We start from the raw sequence: 14,433 nt of genomic DNA on the forward strand, positions 1-14,433 counted from the left end.
CCTAACATAGGTTGTCAGTTCGAATCCGTGCTGCAAGAAAGGCTCTAACTTAACTAGTAAGTTTATGCTGCACGACAGGCTGAATCGTATGACACCATCTGGTACATTCATGCCAAACGGTTCACCCACTAATTTTACAGGAATGTCGTTACTAAGCAGCCAGACTTTAATGCCTGCCAGACAGATATACATATACTGATCGATATAGTTTAGTTTCTAGCTGTGGTGCTCGAGCATCACACTGCCACCTGCTATTATTTTATTCCATTATCTAACCACCTCGGCTCCCATGGCAACTACTGGGATACACTGCTGCATTGGAGGCTGCCAACTTGGGTTCTATCCGTGGAATCAGCACAACTCAGGCTCAAAACGCAACCAGGCTGAGAACGCAACGCAATGCTCTAAAATTACTACCTCGGGCTAATAGCTCTGGGAGCAAAGCTTCACACACTGGTGCATAATATTATACTTCAGATACACCCAGCAAAGCAGTAGAGAGAAAAGCCCTTTGATGAATAACAAAATTTAGCTGGAGTTTAAAAACCCACTTGCACTCTGCGTAGGTTTGGGACTTGGGGGAAAAAGAGAGGTGCAGGAAATTGCAAAGGTTTTCAAGCAATTTCAACAAAATTTCAAAAATTATACAGCCCCTGAATTAGGGATGGCATACATCAAAGTGGTGACAAATGGAGTGACAAAGTTCCTTACACAGTGTGTGCACTGATGAGGAATGAGGAGGATTTGGTGTTTAACTGGAAGATTAACAGCAAATAAAGTTTATTGCGCATATCTGCTGCCTATGAAAGGCTAACCGCCGAATTCAGAAGTGCGCCTCAACTCGATACTCCGTCTCCACTCTGTGGAGTGGAGAAAACAACTGCTCTTCCATTTGATGGGCAGTTAGGATTGAAGAATGCCACTCGGCATTTCTTCAGACAAGGAGCTGCTCTAGAGACCTTCTTTCAACTGCCGTCCCTTGAGGAAGCATGAAAGGCAAATGATGATGAGAATAAGGCGAAAAATTGCCTTTGGCTACAAAAAAGCATGGCATGGCTATTAAGTGTCTGTTTTATCACGCTGCACCACCTTAAGAACACAAAGAACCTCACCGTTTATTAGCCTAGTAAAACATCTTTTGCAAGCTGCCTGACGAAAGCAACAGAGAAAAACTACCGGAAACGCTTGCACATCTGGCAACCTTTGCCACCAATGATGTAGCGTCTATGTAGGCATTTACGAATGGTGTAAAAACTGCCGTTCGTCAACTTGTAGGAGGTTTCGCTGGCCTGCAGAGGCCAGCGGCGAAGCTGAGAAGTACCAAAATGGGTTTGGATTTATGGGGTTTAATGTCCCAAGTGACTCAGGCTATGAGGGAGGCCATAGTGAAGGGCTCTGATAATTTCATCCACATGGGGTTCTTTCACGTGCACTGATATCGCACAGTACACAAGCTTCCAGCATTTTGTCTCCATCAGAATGCGACTGCCGCGGCCAGGATCGATCCTGTGTCTTTGAAGTCAACAGCTGAGCACCGCAACCCCTGAGACTGCTTCATCATCAAATTATGCATTACATAAATGACACTGCATCACAGAAAAGGACTAACAGTCATGGCCAAACTGTAGTTACAGCCAAAAGTTGGCACCGTGAACCTGCTCCCACATCCAAAAGCTTAGACAGCTTCAGCCAACACACAGGAATCAGATTGTCTCCCAAACCCCATGACACTGCCTCCCAAAGAAGGTGGCAGCCAATAAGTGGGCAACAAAAAAGTAAACTGTGGGTAAAAACTTGAACGTCTTGCATCACGCTACAAGGTGATGTGAAATTTGAGGAAAGGCCCCAAGAAGCACATAATTTTTAGATTTTCAGAGCACTCTTAGCCCTTTAAATGCCAAATGTTTTCCTAAAAAACATGCCAGAAATTTTAAGCAACCAATTTTTTTGTGTACATTATTCTTGAAGCCACTTCATTGCATACACATGGGTAGCTGAAGAGCAGTCAGCTCAATGCACCGATTGTGGTTGACAGCACTCAGACATACAGACAAGGGACAGAAACAAAAAAGATGATGGCACAGGCACTGAACTTAAAACTTTTCCCAGAACTGCCGACATACTGCATAAATACCCACACCACAGGCACCAACACGCAGCGATTTATGCACTCGTGGTAACAAGAAGTGGTATGAGAAGTAGTGGAAAAACAACAAAAGCTAGAAGCAAAAACCAGAGGACACAGCACAGGATAAAACCAGAACAAGGTGAGAGAAAAATTTATAAGCAAGTCATTTTTAAAAGACTGCCAACAGTGGATAGGTTTGACCGAAAGAATATTTAAGAACTGGTCTGATAAAATGGAACTAAAAAACCTTAATACACAAACACAGACCAAGCGCAGTGAAAAAAAAATGAAGGAGAAATGGCAAGAAAAAACACGCAATAGAAGCAAAATGGCGATTGGGTAAGCAAACGAGAATTAAGCAACAAGCGAAGGTGAAGTGTGCTAAAAATTAAAAGGATAAAAGGGGAATAAAAACGCGCATGAGCCACAAAGGTGAAGCCAACAATTAAGATGGTTAAAAGTGGAAGATGACGTACAGTGAAGCCGAGAGATAAAATATAAAAAAGTGAAATTCAATAACCAGTATGAAGGCAAAAATCAAGGAAAAACACCAAAAGAGGGAAGTTGGCAGAAGAGGCAAAGCATGTAACACACATGTAGAACCAGGGCTAGATCAAGTACGTCCACAAAGAAAGGCAATCCTCCGAGTAAAACCAAGCGTGTTCTTTACATTCACCCTGGAGCCTGAAAATCTCTGCGGCTTCCACCATTGCATTGCGTCAGCTTATTACGGGGCTCTATTAACACAGTGGCTTTCTCGAACTTTGGGCAGCATGGCTTTTTTGCGTCCCATTATCAGCAGTGGACTTGCAGGTACCTAAGAGATGTACCCGATAAATCAGTGTAATGCTCTCTTAGCCTTCCATTGATGCCAATGTATACCTTGCAGCAAGAAAAAGGGATTGAGAAAGCACTTCTTGTGCATGCCACTAAGGGTTTCTGTGCAATGCAGTGCAGCCTGTTTCTTTTTTCTTTTTCATTGACGATCCTAGAGAGGTGTGATAGGTGATGGGGGGGGGGGGGGGGCGGCAGCAAAAAAAGCATCTACTCTATCTCTCGAATTTTCTAAAGGTAAATTTCACAGAACCTTAAGAAAATCGGAGACAAAGCAGGAGTACACATTGCCTTTTCTGACCCCCTAGCACCTATTGCAGTTGCGGAATCCTAAATGAAAAAAAAAAGACGCTGCACCACGCAGCACAGAAAACCCTTAGCGCCATGCGCGGAGGGCATTTAATCAATCCTTTTTTCTTGCGGCAAGGTATACATTGGCATCAATGAAAGGATAAGGGAGCATAAGATTGATTTATCGGGTACATTTCTCGGGAATCTGCCAGTCGGAAAGAGCAAAACCACAAAACTATCACACAGAGGCAGGTGACAACACAAGGCCGTACTGACAACTGAAAATTTATTGAACAGCAGTGCTTATATAGACAAGTCACGTGTGTAATCTGCAAACAATCGTAAAGAGGCAAAAAAATTCAATGGCAAACATAGAGCTGAGCAAATATGACAATCACCTGCTCAAAAATGAAACAAAAACAACCGGGGGAAACACAGACAGAAACGCTAATTTTCCTGAAAAATGAACACAGTAGGCGTGCTGACACACTTATCTGGCTCTGACCTCAAGATGGCAACAGCCTCGACAATTTCTCTTTCCAACTGCTTCTTTCTTCATCCAATAATCTGTGTGCAGTTCAGTTTGGGATAGCAGTCTACAATGAGACAGTGAGTGGGACGGCAAATGCCTCCGGGTCTACTCAAGGAACACGCATACTCTTGCAAACAAATGTGTAAACATCTGCCACTTTGGACGATATAAAACTGGCCACAGCTGAGGGGAATCTCGTACAACATGCCCGTTGGCGGTACTTTTTGAATGCCTCATGCCATGTGCAACGGGGGTGGTGTACACGATTCCTCTCGGCTGTGGTCGATTTTATACCGGCCAAATTGGTAGATGGTGAAACACTCCCTTGCAAGAGTATTAGCATTCCTTGGGTAGGCCCGGACGACCTTGCCTGCCTGTCCACTGTCCCAGTTGTAAAGACTGTTAACCTAAACTGAACTGCACATTATTATTGGATGAATAAAGGGCCAGTTGGAAAGAAATTCTCAAGGCTGTTGCCATCCTGAGGTCGAAGCCAGATAGGTGGGATAGCACGCCTTCTGTGTCCATTTTTCAGAAAGAATTGGAATTAGTTTCCCTCCCTAGGTTGTTTTTGCAATGATTGTTTGCAGATTACATGCGCAACTGATCCATATGAGCACTCATTTCTTCAATAAATGTTCAGTTGTCGTACCGCCTTGTGTTTTGCCTGCCTTTGTCCCATTCTGTTTTGCGGTTTTTCTAACGATTTCCAACCAACTGGCCTACAAGCACGTCCTAAATCTGCAAGTCCATTGCCAAAACTGTGACCGAAAAAAGCCATGCCACCCATGTTCGAAAAAGTGCCATTGTGTTAAAAAAGCACCAGAATAAGCCGACATGACGAACTGGTGGGAGCCGCCGGGATTTTGAGGCTTGAGGATTAATGGGCAAGAACACCCTCAGAAAAAAAGATTGCCTTTCTTCAGGATGTTTGACCTAGCCCTGGTTTAAAAACATCTTGCATGCCTTGACTTTTCTGCCAACTCCTCTATTTTCGCGTTTTTGTTTGCTTTTATCTTTAATACTAATTGAATTTCATATTTTGATATTTTATCTCTCTCGTTTTTACAGTAGCTCATCTTCCTCCTGTAGCCATGTTAATTCTTGGCTTCACCTTTGTTGCTCATGTGCATTTATTCGCCCTTTATTCTTTCAGTTTTTTAGCTCACTTCACCTTTGTAGACCAATTCTTGTTTGCTTGCCCAATCACCATTTTCTTTTCACGGCATGTTTTTTCTTGCCATTTTACTTTTATTTCACTGCCCTTGATCTGTGTTTGCGTGTAGTGTTTTAGTTCCGTGTTATCAGACCAGTACTTGAAAATTTTGGTCAAACCGTTCCACTGTTTCACGTGCTGGTGGTCTTAAAAATGACTTGCTTAAAACTATTCCTTTAACCTTGTTATGGTTTCATCCTTCCCTGCTCTATAGTCTTGGTTTCTGTTTCTAGTTTGTGTTGTTTTCCCACTATTGGCCATATCACTTATTGTTGCCACGAGTGCATAAAATTGCCACCTGTTGGCGCCTGTGTTTTGGTTATATATGCAGTGTTTCGGTGATTCTGGAATAAATCTGTAGTCAGCACCTGTGCCCTCATATTTTTTCTTTCTGACCCCAGTCTGTGTTTCTAAGCTCTGTCAACCACAAAGGATCAGACCAACTAGACCGACAGCTTGTCCTATTCAAGCTCAATGCGTACTTTTCAAAGAAATACTATGGCGAAAACACTGTACTTACAGTAAAGCCTGCTTGACTGAGCGAATACCACTGGCAATTCACAAATTCCCAGCCTGCTCCTGATTGCTGGCTCAAGCCGCACGCAACTTTGTGGCTTGCACGACTTCCACGCAACTCTTGGTCCCTTGAAACTGAAACATAGAGGGATGAGTGAGAGATATCAGATTTGATATGCTTGTATTGCTGCAATGACTAAGAAAAAACGATATTTTCCATAAGAACAATTATTATTTCACACTAGCTTCGCAGAGTAAACCTCGTTTATCACGACCTCGTTAACACTGACATACTGCACAGTCCCAGCCTGACTGCATCTAGTTCTATGGTGTCATATGCTTGTTAGCTATGAGCCCTTGGCCTTGCACCGGTTAATACAGACAACCACGGAATGGGCAATCAGCTTCGACCTTTTGAGTCATAGATACAAGCTCAGTGGTCCCAGGGGTTCTAGAAATATTGGCAGGGCGACACAGTAACAAGCATTCCGCACCACTTGCTCTCGCTTCATTGCAAAAAAACTCTCACAGCAGACCTGTCCTCCATTTTGCAGTGTGAAAATAATCAAATTCAAAGCATGCACACAAAATGTGGACCTCTCTTCGAACAGAGCTTCAGAAATACGGGTATAATTATTGTAATTAAACCTACCTGCAGTTTTCAATTTATCCTAAAATTTTATGCAACTCGACAAGCAATAAGCATTAAAAAGGAATTAAAATAGCCAGCACTGTTTAAACAATATAGATATGAAGAAATACGAGACGTATCCACTACTCTCCAGTGGTTCTTTAGCTTCATGCATTATCAATCTACACTTTCTTACAGGCACATTTGCACGCGAAACTTGGGTTTAACCCAATCTTGATGAATCTTTCTGGAATGCAACAATCAGGAGAAACCAGTTTTACTCAAAAACAAAGGGCCCTATACAATGCATCACAAGGCCGGCTAGGCGCACTCAAGACTACAGCCCCTTCTACAAGTCTCCAATTTGCCTGTCCTCTACAAGTTGCAGGATCCCTGTCCACTGCTTGTCGAATATCGCTATCCCGCCTTGCTAGTTCTCCCACTGCCCTTCTCAAACTCTTGGAATTCTGTTGCTCTAGCAGATCATCAGCTATTGTATTATTTTTTGTTTTAGCACTACACACTCCATGCCAACAATGCTGGATAATGTACTTTAAATAGGTTTGTAGAGCGTGCAAGTGGCTTGCAGCTTGACGAATAGGTGAGAAAAAAACGCGGAGCCTGAAAAATAGGTGTGAAAAAAACGTGGGTTATTTGGAAGAAATGGGCTTGGGCAGGAGATGTAATGCAAAGGCAAGATAACCAGTGGTCCTTAAGAGTGATAGGGTGGATTCCAAGAGAAGGCAAACGTAGCAGGGGGCAGCAGAAAGTTAGGCGGGCGGATGAGATTAAGAAGTTTGTGGGGATACGGTGGCCACAACTGGCGAAGGACAGGGTTAATTGGAGAGACATGGGAGAGGCCTCTGCCCTGCATTGGGTGTTAGACTGATGATGATGACAATCTGGTGAATTTGCCTCGCAACAACCGCTGCAGCCTGATATTTTGTAGAGCAGCACAATGGCCTTCATTTTTTGAGTGGTGAAGTATTCAGCATTTTGTTTCAACCATGAGTGTAAAGGGAAGACATTTTATGTTGCACAAAATGAAGGAATTACATGCATACTGGGCTTTGGAAGAATGCCCTGTGGACATTACAAAACACTGCCATCCTTGCTTTATCTCTGCCAGGTAACAAAATTTATTATTCTCCAAATACTTTGGACAAAGACAAGCTGCCGTGCACTCATTCGAGCTCAGTGGACTTTCCCTCCAACCAATCTTCAGTAAATAATATCAGGATTAGGCAAAAGTAACTGTAGTGTATTTCAGTGAGTCAGTGCCTTTTACAGAAAGTTTTGGAAACAGAAAAGTTTATGAGCTTTGTGAGCACATGATTGCACAATCTATTTACATAGTCAAATGGGAAATTTGCCTTCCTATTCAATTTATGCACATTCAAACGATATTTACCGCTGTAGGCCACATCAGTTCTGTACCAGGTAGCACATGCCAAAAAAAGCCTTGATAGCGTAATAAGTAATGTGTGGTTGACTATAGAACTTAAAATCTAGGCCATATCTCTTGGATCTAATCTTGACATATTTCTGCATAATACTATACTGCAGATACAAAAAGCAAAGCAATAGAGAGAGACAGAGAAACTTTGCTAATGAGATGAACAAAATATTTACTTAAAATCACTGACCTGTTACTCAGCATGAGGGAGGAAATAAGAGGGAAAGACGAAGGAAAACAGGTGCAGAAAATTGTTAATGTTTAGAAAATAATAAATTTAAACAATTTTTGGAAATGACGTATCCATTACTTTACTTGGTTTTAAAGGGTTTAATGCCACAAAGCGGCGCAGGCTATACAGGGCGCTATTGTAGAGGACTGGAAAATTCTTTAGGTGTGCTGACATCACACGGTACCTGGGCCTCAAGCATTTCGTCTCCATTGAAATGAGACTAGTACAGCTGGAATCAAAACTGGCTGGAATCGAACCTGCCTCTTCCGGGTCAGCAGCCAAGCACAATAACCACTCAGCCACCATGACGGCTCCCATTTGGGGTGACATGCATCAATGTGGTGACTGACGGGGCTGACAAAGTTCACTTCAGAGAGGGTGTGCATTGATTAGGTTATATAGTTCAATTCTCCCTGTGCCACATAATTATACAGGTAAAAATTTATTATGAGCATATGCTGCCTATGGCAGGCCAAGAGATGTAAGACACAAAGCATATGTCCATAAAATGAAAGCAAGAAGAGCACAATTTCCTGCTGTGAGTAACCGCTCCACTATCCAAAAGGATAGCCAGCTTCTTTAAAAAATGTATGTCCTGCCTATGTCTATTTATGATTCCCGCTCAGATTTTAATTCGCATTTATTTCCAACCAACTCAGCTCTCTCCCAATCTCTTATAATTAACCCTATGATTTTCCTGAGTGGTTCACCGCACTGTTCTCAATTTTAAGCCCTTTGTAAAGTACCCCACTTTTCCCGACAGCTTAGCAAAGGCAAAGCAGTTTAAAATTTCTTTTTGAGCATACTGCAAGGTGCTGCTCGTAACTTCTGAGTGCATGCCTAAGGCAATAAACCCCTTTCTTATTCTCCCAACCATTTCTTTCAAATGCTCTATATCTGTGCATGACCTGGCCGAGGTGTATTCTGTTTCGACTTCCAGTACCTTACTGCATTTCATAAAAAGGCCTCTTTCCTGATTATTAAGTATTGATTTAACTCTCATTTTCACACTGAGTATTGATGTCCTCAATCATTTGCAAGAATTCATCACTTATACTACAACTCACCATTAATACTACAATAAGATGAAATCAAATATAACTGAGCGGTTCTCCATGAGTCTTCGCATTTCCTGAACCAACCTGCTGCTATGCAGAGAGGGTCACCTCGTCTAGCATCATCACATCTTGTTCAGGGTATGTGGGTTGTGCAAAGTAAACAACCGTTGATTTCAGGTCACTGCAGTCAAAACTACAAAGTAGCTGGTGCAATGAAATGTTAGTTCTAAGAAGGTCTGCTCGTTTTTTTTTTATGCGGGCCCAAGTGAACACAGGCTAAACTGCATGCTGTTTGATGTCAGTGCAGGATAAAGATCCCCAGGTGGCCAAAATTATTCTGCAGCCCTCTGCTACGGCACCTCTTTTCTTCTTTAACTCCCTCCTTTATCCCTTCCCTTGCATCATTGTTCAGGTGCCTATCAAGATGTGAGACAGTTACTCTGTCACTTCCTTGGCTCAAAAACCAATTTTAAATTTTTCAAGGATACTTTCAAGAACGTAGAGGTACAAACTGTACAGTATAACCACATGCCACAGCAATAAACCAGCAATACATCTGCGCTGACAGGAGCTTGCCAAGTACGCTGCAAGGATGCTATGCCACGCAAGATTTGGTGTCATCATACAATGTTACTTTACTGACTGACATTTCAGTGTACAAGCAAGAAATACCATTAAAGTATTATTGTACAGCACAACGTTTTTAAAAGATAAACAAACATTTTGACCCTTTTAGAGGACACACATGCATAAAAGGCAACAGGTGTGGAATAGTCACTGCACCTGAAGCAGGCTCAACTTTATAATAACAGCGCAGTGTCAAGAGCTACATGAGCGGCTATATTTCGTACAAATTTGCAGTTCATGTAATAAGCTGAGGTACTGCTGTAAAGTGCATGTAGAGTTCTGCATGCATTTTTAAACACAGCAGTGAGCCTATGTTGAAAATATTTTTCAAAACAGGCAGGTAAGGTATGCGTAACTGAAAAAGATAATTACCATGAATGGCTTGGAGGGATGGCACAGCTGAAGGCAGGAAGCACGCATGGCCCAGCAGATGCTGGCAGCTGGCAACTGCAGGTAAATACGTCCCGACCAACAGCTATCAGTGCCAGTGACAATGTCATGAATGACAACAAAACAAACTGTCGACTGCTTCAGAAACTAAAATGAGGTATTAATATAGGAACACAAAAAGCAATGAGGTGGCCCATGACAAAATAAATAAGGAGATTGTATGTGAAACACCCATACACATTCTTTGAGTACATTTACATGACTGTCATAACCACATTGAAAGATGAGCTGGCTGGAATACCGCTTTATTCTTATGCATGATGAAAAGAGCCCAACTATTCGAATATAGCATGCGCAGGCTTTAGTTAATTACTATTAGGGTGCCTTGCACTAGCGTCTAATGTATTCTTAAATTGAACATAGCACCCAGTCGACCAGTTTACCTTGCATAAATGAGAAGAAAAAATGCAAAAGACATGCATTCAATACCAAGGAGCCCGATATCTCACGTCACAACTGAGCATGATACGAAAATTAGTAGTGCATTTAACAAATTGCACACAAATAAAAACAGCAAAACATTTGTCGAGTGGTAATGCAAGTAGGGGCAAAAGCAAAAAAAAAATACCGAAGAACACTGGTGAGTGAGGTGCAGGGAGGTCTGTGGGTAGGGTTCCGTGCCTGGGAACAGTTCCGAGCGCGGAGAACTGCTGCCGGCAGTCAACCAAGAATAAATAAGAGAAAGTGAAAATGAATAACAAACCATCACCAATTGCGAACGACCTGAAAGCGGGCCGCATAAGCGAGGCATACAGCAAAAAGCTTGAAATCCCAAATAAGTGTGCAGTTGCATCCCCAACAGTTCAGTGCCCTGAAGCAGAGGAAGCATGGACGCCTACAGTTCAGGGAAGACACAAGAACGACCTAACTGACATAATATTGCCAAATTCTGTTCCAATGGGGAAGCACAGATAAAAAGTTTACAAATGACTAGTACATATGCGCCAGCCTTCCACATGCGATCACTGTCTTCAAAATAATTTGCATGACGAATATTAAGAAGTAAGCACTGATCCGATGAACACCAACACCGAGCAAAACCATCCGTCGTCTGTTCGCAGTTCGCCTAGCGCGAGTGCTTCATCGCGCAGCACTGCCGCTCATAATAATCTTCTAAATAGCACAAATCCATCCGATGGGTACCAGCCGCGAGCAAATTCACCCGTTGTCAGTTCCCTCGCCTGTTCTCAGCTGTCCACGCAAAAGCGCTCTCACCCGCGGCACTGATCGTCGTCTTCTACGCAGTACAAATCCATGCCAGTTGAATGTAGTAAACATTCTCTGTAGTTTTTCGCAGAGCTACCAAGCGACCGCATAACTCTGTTGTGATCTCTGGTGGCATTTTTATTTACCACGGCACCTGAGTACTAAACGCAGACAGACTATGAAGCAGCACTTGTCACGCAGGCTATACGCCCGTTCTTTTCTGGCAACGCATTATAGCTGAGGCAACCGCACGTAGAGTGCCTCCACTGCCATCCCTATATAGCCGCACACTAATAACGCGTGTGAATACAGATCAGAATAGAGAAGCGTTGACGGGACTCACCGATCATGCAGCTCATCCAGGCTTAGTAAAACCGCGCCGTCGTCTTCATTGCCTTTCCAGATGACAAGACGTCGTAGCGCTGCCTTTCTTCATGGCTTTGCCCGTCCAAACTCACCGATGTTGACTGGGCGTAATACTCGTCGTTGGCTTCCAAAACACACTTCTGTTCTTCACACATGTCCGCCGCACAAGCACTCAAACAATGTCATGAAAAGCCAAATAACACAAAACGTGCAGCAACGCACACACTGACATGGCGCCGGCGGAAGCGGCTTTGCCCTTGTTTTTGCGTCGTTGAAAAACTGCAACTCAAATGCGCTTTTTTACTACTAATATTTATTTTCTGTTTAGAACAAAAATATCTCAGTTTTTTTAAATTTATTTTTTGTTTAAGTGCGAACACTAAAGCGCTTTTAAATACTTTTGTAGAAGCTGCGATCCTGTGATCCCATCACCCAGGGTGCCCCGGATGTCCTAGCAGACGACGGAGCAGACGACGGCGCAGACGACGCTGTTGACGGAATGAAATTTCGTTTGCTGCCAGCTAAAATCTCTTAATTGCGAAAAAACGGGCAAAGAAATGCACCGTACCTCAAGCTGGTGCATATCAACGATATGTTGGACGTGAGCGGTAGGACTGAGAGCAGCTGCGATGCATTACTTTGACTGACGCGGGCATGCTCGACGGCGATTTACATGAAACTGAGAGCTTAACTGTGACCCGTACAAGCGGGTAACTTTGATATCAACTGCTTTGCGAAACTACGCCGATAGTTGCGTCACACTTTAGCTGATATGCAACAGCGGCTCGCACTCGCCGCATCTTGTTCGCGTGTACTTTCACAATTGAGCAAGAGCCCACATGGAAGCCGATAGAAGCAACTGTGTTTTCGAGTTCAGATTGTTCCGCGAAATACGAGCAGCTTGTTTTAGCACGCACTCGAATTGTAGTTCTCAGCCAGTGCGTCACGAGCGGTGATAATGGCTTCGATGACGAGCGTAAGAATCACCTTAAGGTGGCCGCAACGAAGCCGGCATCCCAAGCGTATATGTGCGCTAAAAGTTGTTTACCTGTGCTGCACACGTGGGCTCAGTCGCAGTCCAGCCGCTAGCTGCTCAGTTTTCCAGCCTTGCGAGCCCAAGTCGCTAGCTGCTGAGCATTGAGGGAGCCGAGCTTTCAGAAATGACACTGCCCGCGAGCGCGCCGAGCGACAAGTTTGCACTGCTCCCTGGATGTCGTATTCGTCGCTAAGCCTGGCAGGTTTCATATCGATGCCAGAGCTGAGAGAGCTTTCGAACTGGCTAGCGCTGAGGTGCTACTCTCTTCACTGTACGTTGTACTGCGAACCATGTGTCGTAGTTAAATAAAGATATGCGCAGTTTCCGCGCTAACGGTGACGTCGAGGACGAGCTTAATAAACGCCGTAAGGCAGCAGATATTCGATGCATGTATGTGTGCTAAATTTGTTCACCTATGCTGCAAACGTGAGAATAAAGTCTCGCTCAGTCGCAGGACAGACGCTCGCTGCTCGATTTTCCAGCCTTGCCTGCTCAGTTCGCGAGCTACTGAGCCAATCATTGAGCGAGCCGAGCTTTCGGCAACGACGCCGCCCGCGGGCGCGCCGGCCGACGAACTCCGCGCTGCTCTCAAGCTACCCTTGTCGTCGCTAAGCTTAGCCGATTGCACATCGACGCCTAAGCTGAGTGCGATTCGGAACTGGCTAGCACTGAGGTGCTACCCTCGCCACCGTTTTACTGTGAGCCCCGCGTTATAGTGAAATAAGCTCGGTTTCCGCGACCCCTTCAGGAGCAGAGCTAGCAGAATCCAGGCGAGCTGCAATGGGCAGCAGAAGCGGCTGTGGGAGAAAATTTGTTTTGCTGTTATCGCTTCTACCAACAACTCGATATTGGCTAACGATACTCTATCCCAGAGCTCAGTAAATGGACGTGAACAAACAATACCAGTGAATTTTTCTGACGCTGGCTTCCAGGCTGGCAGGCCGGTCCCGAGAAGAGCGCCCTTAAGCTTGCATGGCAGTGGCGCACGTCAAAACCGCCCCGACATTCTACTCTTCGCTCAGGTTGTCGTAGCACACTGTTAATAGCGAGGGACCAGAACACTTTAGTGGACCGAGCGTGAGGGACCAGAACACTCTAGAGGACGAAGCGCGAGGGCGCAGGAGACTGAACCAAAGCGCGTGATCGACTGACGTCAGTCCCAAGACTTCTCATTTCACGTGAGAATCAAACGAGCAGGCGAGCTGCAGGTCACTCTTGTAGGTGTGAGGAAGGGTCGTGGAGCTGCTGCCCGATCGCAAGCGACTGCTGGCCGCATGGCCTTTGCTATTGCGAGTGTGAATGGACATTAAACGCATGTTTACAGTAGGGAGTCACAGAGTTCGCGCGAGTTAATTAAGCCCCTTGGTCACGGAGGGGGAGCCCCGAACAAATACATCCTCATGGGGAAGTCACTCACTGACCGAATTCTTGCGGCGCGACTTCATGTGTCGCAGAACTCGTCACCCAATCCTTGGCGTCGCGGGGTAACGCCACGTCGACTGACAAATATTCGGGTTCTTGCTCCTCCGGGCAATTACAGCGAAGGCGCGACGCAACAGTCCTCGCGCGCGCCCTTTCTAGGCGTCCGTGTTCAAACACGCTCAAGGCTGTACCCGGCCTTAGGCTTCGTACGCTGTTCTCTATATTTAGCGAGATGGTTGTGTCACTGTCATGAAATTTTCAATGGAAGCAAGTCGTAAGAATATATATATTTTTCCATATTTTATGATGATCTTGCAGCATGCGCGGCTAAAAACTGAAACGTGGAAACTTGATATGGGAGTCGGCTTGATCATTTATACAGGTCATGCGTGCGTAACATACATGCTGCCTTTGTGATAGCAGGACGATTAC

At 44.5% G+C, this 14,433-nt stretch overlaps 1 protein-coding gene across 3 annotated transcripts in view; it reads right to left on the reverse strand.

The window, feature by feature from the left end:
• LOC149369516 (uncharacterized) overlaps positions 1 to 11,812 on the reverse strand; it is a 15,946-nt gene extending 4,134 nt beyond the window's left edge. Inside the window, exons 1-4 of one of the 3 annotated variants that reach the window (XM_089558868.1) lie at positions 11,521 to 11,812; positions 10,540 to 10,618; positions 9,894 to 9,968; positions 5,522 to 5,652 (exon numbers count right to left, since the gene is read on the reverse strand). In XM_089558868.1, the coding sequence (XP_089414994.1) occupies positions 5,522 to 5,652; positions 9,894 to 9,968; positions 10,540 to 10,618; positions 11,521 to 11,536 (301 nt within the window). In that variant the 5' untranslated portion in view covers positions 11,537 to 11,812. Of the gene's footprint in view, positions 1 to 5,521; positions 5,653 to 9,893; positions 9,969 to 10,539; positions 10,622 to 11,520 lie in introns of all 3 variants that reach the window. The other 2 variants (XM_089558867.1, XM_089558869.1) reach the window with 2 other exon arrangements.
• Between the last annotated feature and the right edge of the window lie 2,621 nt (positions 11,813 to 14,433).

The sequence above is a fragment of the Amblyomma mixtum genome, chromosome 1 (assembly GCF_055824585.1).
Source record: "Amblyomma mixtum isolate Tamu chromosome 1, ASM5582458v1, whole genome shotgun sequence".
In the NCBI taxonomy this organism is placed as follows: Eukaryota; Metazoa; Arthropoda; class Arachnida; order Ixodida; family Ixodidae; genus Amblyomma; species Amblyomma mixtum.